General features: G+C 42.4%; 2 protein-coding genes across 7 annotated transcripts in view; one reads left to right on the top strand and one right to left on the bottom strand.

Moving 5' to 3' along the window:
• PTDSS1 (phosphatidylserine synthase 1) overlaps positions 1–14,079 on the top strand; it is a 71,229-nt gene that overhangs the window by 17,711 nt on the left and 39,439 nt on the right. The window lies entirely within an intron of this gene.
• The window catches only part of MTERF3 (mitochondrial transcription termination factor 3), a 48,583-nt gene that overhangs the window by 27,658 nt on the left and 6,846 nt on the right, over positions 1–14,079 (bottom strand). For all 5 annotated transcript variants that reach the window (XM_073679647.1, XM_073679646.1, XM_073679645.1 and 2 more), the window contains 2 exons: positions 5,234–5,542; positions 3,562–3,714 (listed from right to left, as the gene is read on the bottom strand). In XM_073679647.1, coding sequence (XP_073535748.1) covers positions 3,562–3,714; positions 5,234–5,525 — 445 coding nt within the window. In that variant the 5' untranslated portion in view covers positions 5,526–5,542. The remainder of the gene's footprint in view (positions 1–3,561; positions 3,715–5,233; positions 5,543–14,079) is intronic.

Below are 14,079 nucleotides of genomic sequence, written 5' to 3'. Positions count from 1 at the left end.
CATCACTGAAATCTTTGTTTTAACCCCTACCTCATGCTGTCTTCGGATTACATAGAAAATTCTCTTTAATAAAATGCAATGTGAATGAACAAAAGAGAAATCGAAATCACATTCGGTGTGACCGCCCTTTGCCTTCAAAACTGCATCAATTCCTCTAGATACACTTGTACAAAGTTTTTGAAGGAACACAATAGGGAGTTTATTCCAAACATCTTGGAGAACTAACCACAGATCTTCTTTGGATGTCACTTGCACGAATCCTTCTGTTTTTTCCTATAATCCCAAACAGATTTGATGTTCAAATCAGGGCTCTGAGGGGGCCATCTCATAACTTCCAGAACTTTGTTCTTCTGTCTTATCACAGGTCATACACAATGGCAAGAATGAGCACAGCAACAGACAGGATAGTTATACTGCAACAGCAAGACATCTCCTAGGTAAAGATTTCAAAGCAGATATGCTGTTCAAGGCTCTTTTGAAGAAACACCAAGAAATGGGCAATGCTGAGGACTCTAGACACAGTGGTCGGCCAAGAAAACCTAGTGCAGCAGATGAGAGTCACATCATGCTTACTAACTTTCGAAATCTGAATATGTCCAGCAGTGCCATCAGCTCAGCTGGCAGCAACCAGCGAGACCCAGCTACACCCATCTACTGAGAAGTCCGGCTACTAGTGGTCTTCATGGAAGAATTGTGGCCAAAAAAGTAATTACTTCGACATGGAAAGAAGGCCAAGTGACTCAACTATGCACGAAAACATAGGAACTGGGGTGCAGAAAAATGGCAGTGGATCTGGATTGACTAGTAAAAATGTGAAATATTTGGCTGAAACAGAACATAGTTTGTTGGACATATAGCTGGTGACAGATGAATGTCTGCAGGCAACAGTGAAACAGGGTGGAGGGTCCTTGCAAGTTTGGGACTGAATTTTAGGAAATGGAGTTGGGGATCAATGGTGTCCTCATTGATGAGAAACACAGGCAGATACTAATCCATCTTGTAACACAATCATGGAGGCATCCGCTTAGCTCTAAAATTTATTCTGATCCGAAACGTACAGTCAATGTCATTAATCAATGTATGATCAGCCAGGGTCCCGCACGGGGCACCCCCGCCGATAAGCTGTTATCGGTGCTGGCGGCGGTGGCCGCCAGCCGGAAGTCCTTACCAGCGGTGCATGGCCGTCAAGTTGTAATGGCCGGCGCTTGTTAATGCACATCTGCCTCCCATTCAATTGAATGGGTGGCGGATGTGCAGTACCCCGCTGCGGCCACAGCAGGGTTGCCGCTTGTGGGACCCCGGCTGATCATACATTGATGCCCTATCCTACGGATAGGGCAATGTCAAAGTAGTGGACAACCCCTTTAAGAACGATCTTCAGTGTAAAGAACAACAAGGAGTCCTGGAAGTGATGATCCGGCCCCACAGAGCTCTGATCTCAGCATCATCCAGTCTGTCTGGGATTACATGGAAACAGAAGGATTAGCACAAGCGACATCCATAGAAGATCTGTGGTTAGTTCTCCGAGATGTTTGGAACAACCTCACTGCCGAGTTCTTACAAAATTGTGAACAAGTGTACAGAGAAGAATTAATAAAGGAATAGGGCGGTCACAGCAAATATTGATTAGATTTAGATTTGTCTTTTGCGCAATCACTTTGCTTTTTGTTAATTAATAATAATAAAAAAAAATATTAAACACTTCTATTTTTAAAGCTTTCTTAGTTTGTAGTGTTTTTTCTACACCTGCCTTAAACTTTTGCACAGTGCTGTATATCAGCATCACATCACTGAAGTTTCCCTGGTTCTCAAAGCCGTTAAATAGTTTGAGTGCAAAAACCACAATGTAATTTACTGTGACCTACATAGTGGAAAGACGTGCACACTGCATTACACAACTGTCAGGCCATATTCTTCTCTTATTTTCCCAATTTTATGATAAGAAGGCATTTAAAGAAGCAGAATGTCACAAAAAATATTGGCGGTAACAAAGCAAAAATATGTTTTCCTTATACCCCAGGCAAATTACTGAGCACCAGAGTGTCCCATTACCAGTTAGAAAGGTGTTAGGCTAAATTCAGACTATGTTCAGTGTTTCCCCCAGTCCCACCAGACACGTGCATCTGTATATCTACATATTTGCCACAGATCGACATAAACATATAGCCAGCAGTATACGATTTATGTATACAGTTGTATTAAAGTAATAGAGCCACGAATAAAGAACATTTTAATCAATAGATCTTGGAATAAAAATAAGTTCCACAATTGGATGTGTTAATAAAAATAAATGTTCCTGTGCTGAGCTAAATCGTATAAATGTGCCCCTGCTGTGTACTGAGTAATGGTTGTCTGACCGTGCAGGAACATGGTCTGATCATACCACATCTCCTGGGCAGGTAAAGAAGGAAAAGAGAGTATACAGACAGGACAGAATGGGTCTGCAGCTGCTGCTTTCTGTGAGGTAACATTTCCCTTCCTGTTTTATCACAGCAGCGAGTGTTTCTGCAGCTTTTCCAGCATTTGGAGCTCACCATAAATCAAGTTAGTGACATATGAGCTCAGCAGCAGCCAGAGTGCTTACCTTATTGACGTAATTTATGATAAGCTCCAGAAGAAACACTCGCTCCTATGATTGTTTCTTCTGCATCTCGTCCCAAGCTGATCGTAAATCAAGTCAGTGAGGTAAGCGCTCCGGTTGCTGCTCAGCGCATATGTTAATGACTTGATTTATTTGCTTGGTACTGGAGTTGCGGAAGAAACACTTGCTCCTGTGATAAAACAGGCAGGGAAATGTGTTACCTCACAGAAAGTAGTTTCTATGTCGTCTGTATAATCACTTATTATTCCTCCCCTGGCAAGGAGATGTGCAATATGCAGTCCATGTTCCTGCATGGTCAGACTCAGCCGTATATAGCAGGGGCACATTTATAAGATCTCCGCACAGAAACTTTTTTTTTAACACATCCTATTGCGGAACTTATTTTTATTCCAACATCTATTGATTAAAATGCTCCTTGTTCATGGGACAACCGATTTAATTAACTACAAATGTCATGATCTATCCCAGCAGAACATCTTTTTGTCATATTTCTGCTAATTGTAGAGTCTGTCAGCACAAAATGACTGTTCAAACCAAGCACAGGCGCTCAGTACAATCTTTCCTTCTATCTCTGACTTCAGGGTCCTGTAAACCCAGAGCGGTCAATCAAAAATAAGTAGGTGGGAAAGTGCACTGAGCTGCTTGGCCACCCGAAGGTGCAGAGAGCACTTGTGAATGGTCTGAACAGTCTTTTTTCTGCTGACAGACTTCCTTTCAAACCCATGACCATGTTGGTGCGTAGGTCACAACATTTTCTGGTATCTGCTGTATATATGCGCATGTATTGTGTGGCATTGTACTATTTTCTACACTGGCAGTATGTATGGGATGCACATCTATACAGCGGATAATGTCGGAAAATATTCCTGCTTTAAAACAAAATGTGAATAGAGCCTTAGAAACTAGAAATCGTGCTGAGAATATCAGGGCATTAGCTGTAGATAGCGGGTGCCACTCACCAAGCAGAACTAGCTTCTGTAGAGTTTCTGAACTATCCACATAGTCTCGAAGTGTAAAGGAAGATGGAGGGATTGGAGGAACTGGCATCATCGCCGTAACTTCATCTTCTGTCATAGCATCCAGTGGAGATAAAGAAGGAATATCCTCCAGTGCTTGGAAAGGAAAAAAGGACAAGAAAAGTCAGACGCTTCTACGAGCTATTAAAATAAATACCGTATATATTCAAGTATAAGCCGACGAGTATAAGCCGAGGTACCTAATTTTACCCAAAAAAACTGGGAAAATTTATTGACTCGAGTATAAGTCTAGGGTGGGAAATGAGCAGCCACTGATAAATTTCCCAATCCTGGTATGCATGGCCCCTTCATCCCCCAATCCTGGTATGCATGGCCCCTTCATCCCCCAATCCTGGTATGCATGGCCCCTTCATCCCCCAATCCTGGTATGCATGGCCCCTTCATCCCCCAATCCTGGTATGCATGGCCCCTTCATCCCCCAATCCTGGTATGCATGGCCCCTTCATCCCCCAATCCTGGTATGCATGGCCCCTTCATCCCCCAATCCTGGTATGCATGGCCCCTTCATCCCCCAATCCTGGTATGCATGGCCCCTTCATCCCCCAATCCTGGTATGCATGGCCCCTTCATCCCCCAATCCTGGTATGCATGGCCCCTTCATCCCCCAATCCTGGTATGCATGGCCCCTTCATCCCCCAATCCTGGTATGCATGGCCCCTTCATCCCCCAATCCTGGTATGCATGGCCCCTTCATCCCCCAATCCTGGTATGCATGGCCCCTTCATCCCCCAATCCTGGTATGCATGGCCCCTTCATCCCCCAATCCTGGTATGCATGGCCCCTTCATCCCCCAATCCTGGTATGCATGGCCCCTTCATCCCCCAATCCTGGTATGCATGGCCCCTTCATCCCCCAATCCTGGTATGCATGGCCCCTTCATCCCCCAATCCTGGTATGCATGGCCCCTTCATCCCCCAATCCTGGTATGCATGGCCCCAGGATTGCCATGCGCTCTCAGACGCTGATGTGAGCTGCCGACATATTCACTCCTCTCCACGCCGGGACAATGGGAATGGAGAAGAATAAATATGCATTCTCTTTAGTAGCGGGCACTGTCAGCAGGAGCCGCGGCTCAGCATTCCTCTATGCCTGCTACTTAAAAGAATGAATATTCATTCTTCTCCATGCCCATGGGAGTAGAGAAGAGGGAATATTCATTTACCTTTAGCAGGGGGCACACGTGGTAGCTGCAGCAGCCGGCTACTGCTTGTGCCCCGCTCCTCTGCCACCGCAACCCCTCCCTCCCACTATCCACCAACGGAATTTCTATATACTCGAGTAATATGTGCTGAAAAACTCGGCTTATACGTGAGTATATACGGTAAATAAAAAAAATCTAACATTATATAGGGTTATCATTATCTTAGACATTAATAGCATATCCTCTCAGCTGACTCCCATAGAAGTGAATGGAGAGAGCCCTAAACATGCATGGCCACCTTTTTATTAAAGGGGTTGTCCACTACTTTTTCATTGATGACGTATCCTTAGGTTAGCTCATTCGTCCACCTTTTTGTCGTCAATTCCAGAAAAATATTCACGTTTTGATTTCCATGTACCCCACAGTTTTTAGGGGTGATTAGAGCTTTTGTACCTTCTGGATCGCTTTCCACTCGGGGTATTACATCGGTCTCCTGTTGCTTTTGGCTGATGACAGGCAGATGATTGGTTTTTGGGTGAGGGACCTTTACGCCGTCCTCGGAGCTGGATTGTGTACAGATGGCCCAAGACTGGAAAATACTTCTCCTCGCTGTGGTTTGTAAAATATAAAATGGAAGTGATGAAAAAGGATCATCTTTCTTCAGCTGCCTGGGGGCCGTGACGGGCAAATGACGCAGAGCGGAAAGTAGACAGCGAGCGCTCCTCCGACACAAGGTCAGAGCCATCCTCCACCGCAGAAAATCTAGGGAAACAGGAAATATTACATTAACCTTTTCAAGACCAGGAAATTTTTCTTTTTTGCTTCCTTATTTCAAAAGCCGTAACTTTTTATTTTTCCTTGGACACAGCCACCATTTGTAATTTGTGAATGACACCATTTATTTTACTGTATAATGTACATAAAAAGATTAAAAAAAAAAATTCAAAAATTGAAGTGAAGTGGCGAAAAAAAAAAAAAAACGCAATCCCACCATTAGTTTTTGGGTTTTGCTTTTACAACGACATTATGTAAAATTGGTAATGCCAGGTCATATTCCCATCTCAAAGTTAAAGTTTTATTTATTTATTTTTTAGATCTTAGAAGTTGAAAAAGTTCTGAAGCTTGTAGAAAAAAAAAACAATTTTGACTTGTGTCGCCATTTTCTGAGACCCGTAACTTTATTTTTTCATACATGGAGCTGTGTGCGGACTTATTTTTTTTGTGTGTCCCAAGCTATAGTTTTTTATTAAAACAAATTTGGGGTACATACAGTGCCTACAAGTAGTATTCAACCCCCTGCAGATTTAGCTGGTTGACACATGCGGAATTAACTTGGCATTGTGACATTTGTACTGTAGATCAGCCTGGAAGTGGGAAATGCACTGCAGCAAATTTTTTTTTTTTTTTTAAAACGTTAAAAGTTAATTCAGAGTGTCATTTATTATTCAACCCCTCAAACCACAAGAATTCTGTTTGGTCCCCCTAAAGTATTAAGAAGTAGTTCAGGCACCAAGAATAATGAGCTTCACATGTGTGGATTAAAGATCTCTTTTGCCAGCCTTTTCTGACTATTTAAGACCCTCCCCAAACTTGTGAACAGCACTCAGACATGGTCAACATGGGAAAGACAAAGGAGCATTCCAAGGCCATCATAGACAAGATCGTGGAGGGTCACAAGGCTGGCAAGGGGTAAAAAACCCTTTCCAAGGAGTTGGGCCTACCTGTCTCCACTGTTGGGAGCATCATCCGTAAGTGGAAGGCTTATGGAACTACTGTTAGCCTTCCACGGCCTGGACAGCCTTTGAAAGTGTCCTCCCGTGCCGAGGTCAGGCTTGTCCGAAGAGTCAAGGCTAACCCAAGGACAACAAGGAAGGAGCTCCGGGAAGATCTCATGGCAGTGGGGACATTGGTTTCAGTCAATACCATAAGTAACGTACTCCACCGCAATGGTCTCCGTTCCAGACGAGCCTGTATGGTACCTTTACTTTCAAAGCGTCATGTCAAGGCTCGTCTACAGTTTGCTCATGATCACTTGGAGGACTCTGAGACAGACTGGTTCAAGGTTCTATGGTCTGATGAGACCAAGATCGAGATCTTTGGTGCCAACCACACACGTGACGTTTGGAGACTGGATGGCACTGCATACGACCCCAAGAATACCATCCCTACAGTCAAGCATGGTGGTGGCAGCATCATGCTGTGGGGCTGTTTCTCAGCCAAGGGGCCTGGCCATCTGGTCCGCATCCATGGGAAGATGGATAGCACGGCCTACCTGGAGATTTTGGCCAAGAACCTCCGCTCCTCCATCAAGGATCTTAAGATGGGTCGTAATTTCATCTTCCAACAAGACAACGACCCAAAGCACACAGCCAAGAAAACCAAGGCCTGGTTCAAGAGGGAAAAAGTCAAGGTGTTGGAGTGGCCTAGTCAGTCTCCTGACCTTAACCCAATTGAAAACTTGTGGAAGGAGCTCAAGAATAAAGTCCACATGAGACACCTAGATAACTTGGAGAAGATCTGCATGGAGGAGTGGGCCAAGATAACTCCACAGACCTGTGCCGGCCTGATCAGGTCTTATAAAAGACGATTATTAGCTGTAATTGCAAACAAGGGTTATTCCACAAAATATTAAACATAGGGGTTGTATAATAATTGACCCACACTTTTATGTTTAAAATTTAATAAAATTCAACTGAGCAACATAACTTTTTGGTTTGTAAGATTTATGCTTCTGTTCATAAAACCTACTCTCGTTTGCAGTTTGAAGGCTCTAACTTATTTGCATCTTATCAAACCAGCTAAATCTGCAGGGGGTTGAATACTACTTGAAGGCACTGTATGAAATTTTGATCACTTTTTATTTAATTTTTGGAGGGAGACGTATGGAGACAGAAAAATTCTGGCATTTCATTTTTTTTTGGGGGGGGGGGGGGGCGCTTAAAAGGTAGTTTTAAATAATTGTATATCTTTATATATATACGACTTTTACAGACACAAGGATACCAGATATTTTTATTTTTTTCTTTATTTTTGAAAAGAGGGGCGATTTAAACATATATATATATTTTTTCCATTCTATAAGACTTCTGAACTAGCTCCGATGGCTGTACGACACCGGCAGACGCCGGCTGTGCGACACCGGAAGACGTACGACACGAAGTCGTACATTTTTTTTTTTATTCCCCGAGGAGGTTCTGATAAACACCTGGTGGGAAAAAAATGTGTGTCACTTCCTTCAGTACCTACTTCAAAGAATTTGCTCCAAACTAAGGACTGTTCAATCAAAAAGTTGCAAAATACACTTAACCCCTTAAGGACCGAGCCAATTTTTACAATTCTGACCACTGTCACTTTATGAGGTAATACCTCTGGAACGCTTCAACGGATCCCCGATTCTGAGACTGTTTTTTCAAGACATATTGTACTTCATGACAGTGGTAAAAACTTTTCAATATCACTTGCGTTTATTTGTAAAAAAAAAAACAAAAACGGAAATTTGGCTAAAATTTAGCAATTTTCAAACTTTGAATTGTTATGCCCTGAAATCAGAGAGATATGTCAGAAAATAGTTAATAAATAACATTTCCCACATGTCTACTTTACATCAGCACAATTTTGGGGGAAAAAAAAAAAATTGTTAGTACCGTATTTTCCGGCGTATAAGACGACTTTTTAACCCCTGAAAATCTTCTCAAAAGTCAGGAGTCGTCTTATAAGGCGTATAATTATGGTAATTTATAAGCCCTCCCTGTCTCCAAGACTATCAGAGCGGTAGCGCATCCCTCTGGCCCGCCCTTGTATCCTATTACCGGTACCTCCTTCTCTGCCTCTCAGACCTCGCTCCTGAGGACTGCAGGGAAGCGCCACAGGCGCGTATATCCTAAACTCGGATATTTTAACTGGAAAAGTTGGGGGGCATCTTATACACCCAGTCGTCTTATACTCCGGAAAATACGGTAAGTTATAAGGGTTAAAAGTTGACCAGCGATTTCTCATTTTTCCAAAAAAATGTACAAAACCATTTTTTTTTTTTTTTTGGGACCACATCACATTTGAGGTGACTTTGAAGTGTCTATATGACAGAAAATCCTCAAAAGTGACAAAATTCCAAAAACTGCGCCCCTCATGGTGCTGAAAACCACATTCAAGAAGTTTATTAACCCTTCAGGTGCTTCACAGGAACTGATGCAATGAGGAAGAACATTCAACTTTATTCACAAAAAAATATATTTTTTTTATTTTCACAAGGGTAACAAATAAAAATGGACCCCAAAATATATTGTGAAATTCCTCCTGAGCACGCCGATACCCTATATGTGGCGGAAAACCACTGTTTCGGCCCACGGCAGGGTTCAGGAGGGAAGGAGCGCCATTTGACTTTTTAAATTCAAAATTAGCTGGAATAATTAGCGAACGCCATGTCGCATTTGGAGAGCCCCTGATGCGCCTAAACAGTGGAAACCCACCCCACAAGTGACCCCATTTTGGAAACCAGCGTCCTTAAGGAACTTATCTAGATGTGTGATGAGCACTTTGAACCCCCAGGTGCTTCACAGAAGTTTATAACGTAGAGCCATGAAAATAAAAAAACACAAAAATGTTCTTTTAGCCCCAAATGTTTTATTTTCACAAGGGTAACAGGAGAAAATTGACCTCTCAGTTTGTTGTGCAATTTCTCCTGAGCACGCCAATACCCTACATGTAATTGGTAACTACTTTTGAGGTACAGTGCAAAGGTCAGAAAGGAAGGAGCACCATATTATAGTACAGATTTTACTGTTGTGGTTTGAGGGTGCCATGACCCACTGGAAGAGCCCCTGAGGTGCCATAACAGCAGATTCCCCCATAAATGACCCCATTTTACAAACTACACCTCTCAATGAACTCATGTAGGGGTGCAGTGATCATACTGACACCAAGGGTGGGTCACAGAATTTTATACCATTGGGCAGTGAGGAAAAACTAAATTACATTTTTACTGCAAAAATTTTGTTTTAGCCCCAGATTTTACATTTTCACACTGGTATAATGGATAAAAATGGCACCAAAATTTGTCCCATAATTTCTGCTGAATGTGGCAATAACTCCTATGTGGTTGTACAGTACTGCTTGGCCACACGGTGACACTCTGGAGGGACAGGGTGCTATTTTCCTCTTGAAGTGAAGATTTTCCTAGAATATTTCTCCATATACAGAGCCCCTAAGTGCTAGAAGAGCAGAATCCCTCCCCCCTCAAGTGACCCCATTTTGGAAATTATACCCCTGCCAAACATGTGGACCCTAAATGTGGTTTACACACACTGCGGTGCTCAGAAGGGAGGGGGGATTTGGATTTGGGAGCGCAGAATTTGCTGAATTTCTTTTGGGGAGTGAGGAGCCATTTAGCTTTTCCAGAGCCTCTGTACTACCCGTAACGTGGAAGCCCCCTATATTTCCATTAACACATGACAGACCTGAGTGGGGGCTTTTATGTGAAGCTTTTATTGGGAACATTTTACATAACATTTTAGATCACATTTATCCAGTGCTCTACGCTGAGCACTTACTTTGGGGTTTCCATCTAAATCTCCAAATGACATGATTCAGATGAAACCCTGGAGGGATCCATTCACTATAATGAGATGAGGCAGCAGAGTTACTCTGGACTCCATTTGGCCTCTGTTCAGCGTTGTCCTTTTCAGAGGTGCACAAAACTGTGGCTGACCGTGGTTTTATCTATGCCTAAAAAGATGGACACCGCCAAATCATAGGTCAGACGGCATCCACATCTGCCTCATTACAGGGAATCTTCCGCCGGGGTTTCCGTCTGAATCACATATTTCAGAGATTTACACGGAAACTCTGGTGTAAGCGCTCAGCGCAGAGCGCAAGATAAATGTGTGCCAAACCGTACTGCAATCTTTGGGAAGCAGAATAAACAAATCAGCAGCAGGTGAAGAATTGGTTTCATTTATTTTTTACGCCGTTCCTTGTGTGGCGGTGCGATTACAGCGATACCAGATTCAAATTGGGTTTTTATGATTGACAGCTGTCACACACTAAAAGACGCTTTTCTCTTTGCAAAAACTAAATGTTTGCATCATCATATTTTGAGAGCTATAATTTTTCTATATTTCGGCCGACAGTCATGTAACGGCTTGTTTTTTGCAGGACGAGTTGACATTTTTATTGGTGCCATTTTCGGGCAAATTACATTTTTTGATCGCTTTCTATTCTGATTTTTGGGAGGCAGAATGAACAAAAACCAACAATTCAGGATTTTTTTTTGTTGCCGTTACTTGTGTGGTAAAATTGATAAGGCAGCTTTATTCTTCGCGTCAGTACGTTTACAGCGGTACCACATTTATGTCGTTTTTTTACGTTTTTGCGCTTTTACATAAAAAAGAATTATCTTTGCATCACTGTATGCTGAGAGCTGTAACTTTAATTTTTTGGCCGTTGGAGCTGTACGGCGGCTTGATTTTTGCGGGACAAGATGAGGTTTTCAGCAGTACCATTTTTATTTACATCCGTCTTTTTGATCGTGTTTTATCCCACTTTTTTCCAGCAGTATGATGAAAAGGCATAGTTTCCCATGTGTTTTTTTTTTTACGCTGTTCACTGAAGGGGTTAACTAGTGTGACACATTTATAGATCGGGTCGTTACGGACGCGGCGGTACCAAATATGTGTACTTTGTTTATTTTTTACATAAAAATCTGTCTTTATTAGTATAATATATTTTATTATTTTTTTTACTTTTTTTTTTAGATTTTTACAATTTTTTTTTTTTTTTTACTTTTTTTAAACTTTTTTACTTAGTCCCACTATGGGACTTTCACTTTTTCATAGGTATAATGTACTGCAATGCACTAGCATTGCAATACATTATACCTATAGTGAAAGCTCCTGAGACCATGCTGTGCCATGGCAACGGTCGGGCCCCGTGATGCCCCAGGTCACCATGGAAAAGGTCGGACCCCCGCGATGCCGTCACGGGGGTGCCGACCTGAAGGCAGAGGGAGCTCCTGTCCCTCTGCCTGCCTCCTGAACACTACGATGGTGCTCGATCGCAGCATTCAGGGGGTTAACAGCCAGGGGTGGCGCTCAGCTTCTCCTGTGTGATCATGCTGTGATCGGTCAGTTAGATTGACTGACCGATCGCAGGGATCTGGGTGCAGGGACCGCCGGCATGGGTCCCTGCACCCCTTCTCGTGCCGCTCAGCTGTCGGTACTGAATTGTCACTGCGTGTTTACATGCAGTTACAGTTCAAAGTCATGATGGGGATAACCCGTCATGGTGCGCGAACGTGCATCCAGCCATGACGGGTTATCCGCATCATTGGTCGTTAAGGGGTAAAGGGAAAAAAATACACAACTCTTCCAAAAACTGAAGTGTTTCCTGAAGTGGTTTCCACTTGAAAATATATATGTATATATAAAAAAAAAAATCTGTTTTAACATAGCCTTAACAAAAAATAAAAAAAATTGGTCGGCATTGCCGGCAGGGCAGTTGGAGTCAGTAAGCCAAATCTCCGACTCCTCAATTTCCATGACTCCGGCTCCCTCATACATGGCTCATGTTTAAGTGATAAATTTACTGTAGCACAGATTCATCTCAGCTAAAAGTCTAGACCCTTAGATCAGGAATAGGACAGATATACATAGGACATTTCATAACTTTCCAAATTCTTATGAAAAAATATTCCCCACAAACTGCATTGAACTACTGTACCCAATTTTAGGAGTCAGAGTCGGTCCATTTTATACCGACTCCACAGCCCTGATTGCTCTATCTCGAGACGTTATAACATATCCATAGGATGGGTTCCAACTTTCTGATTGCCGGCGGTTTGGCTGCTGGGACCACCGATCCCAAGAATACGGCTCTGGAACGCCCAGTGGGAATCCATAGCTGCCTGCAGCTTTGTTGGTTAAACAAGTTATTTTTACGTTTAGACTCCAGTATATAACATAAGGGATAACCTATTCTCAGCTGTTGGCTAAGCCCGATTGCGATGCCCCCAGCTGCAGCCTCAGCTTGTCAGGACATGGGTAACAAGTCCGGATCAGATTACTCAGACCATCCCATGCACCTTCTCTTATTAGGACTGCCAGAAATAGCTGCGCTCTGTAATCAGCTATAAGGCCGCGTTCAGACTGCTTTATTTCCCTACGGACCAGTCCACAACGCCCAGAGTGCTATCTGGACTCATGATCTAAACTCACAACATGAAATTAAGGCGTATGAGGCTGAAAATTCAGGTCAGGAGTCCCAGTCAATCCAGACATAGTGATCCATATGCAGACTGTGAAACTAAGGCGTCTGAACCAGGTGTAATGGCCAATATAGATGAGAATGTGTAGGCCGAGTTGGAAAAAAACAGAAGATCCATAAGTCTACTTCTATCCAATGAGTATGACTAGCCTTAGACTATGTTCACACGTTGCATTGTTGCATGCAAAAAAAAAAAGCTGCATTTTACAGTACCAGCAAAAGCTATGAGATTTCAGAAATCTCTGCACACACACCGGATTTTTTTTTCGTAATTGAATTGGAAATCTGCAGCATGTCCCTTCTTTCAGTGTTTTTTTTCACCCATAGAAAGCAATGAGTAAGTGCAAAAAAGCAGGTATCAGGTTTTGCTATGTTTTTAGTGAAAAAAAAGGTACAGCAGTATGTGAAACACATTTATTTTTGTGATTTTCCCAAGTTTAAACCATAATGTCTTGGTCTCCTCACCTGAGATGGAAGTGATGTACCGTTTAATTAAATTAGGCTATGTTCACACATCATGGTTTTTTCAACGTTTTTTTTCTGCAGCAAAACCTGATCTCTTGTCAGGAGGTTGTTCTGGATTTTTCTTGCTTTTTTGCTTGTTTTTTGGTGTGTTTTTTTCACTGTCCTTTTGTCTCTTATATGCATGTACATAAAGTTCAGTGAAAAAAAAAAAATCTCATTTTGGTTTAGGCACAAAAAACGCTGAAAAACCTGACACCTGCGTTTTTGGTCAGTTTTTTTCACCACCCATTACTTCCAATGGGTGAAAAAAAACGCTGACATGCTGTATTTTGCAAAAACATGCAAAGCACAAAATCCTGAACAAAAAAAAACATGTGTGCATGAGATTTCTGGTATCTCATAGACTTTGCTGGTACCGTGAAATGTAGCTGAAAATTTGCATTAAAAAAAAGCATCAAAAAACGCTGAAAAACTATGATGTGTGAACATAGCCTTAGTGATATTCACAACGTAAACATTGGCTGACTAAGGTGTGAAATTGAACAATACCTGACCAACTCAAGAGCCGACCAAAGTAT

This window comes from Phyllobates terribilis, unplaced genomic scaffold (assembly GCF_046119375.1).
Source record: "Phyllobates terribilis strain yellow unplaced genomic scaffold, ASM4611937v1 Scaffold_4__5_contigs__length_816908805, whole genome shotgun sequence".
NCBI lineage: Eukaryota > Metazoa > Chordata > Amphibia > Anura > Dendrobatidae > Phyllobates > Phyllobates terribilis.
This window is presented reverse-complemented; position numbering and strand designations above follow the sequence as displayed.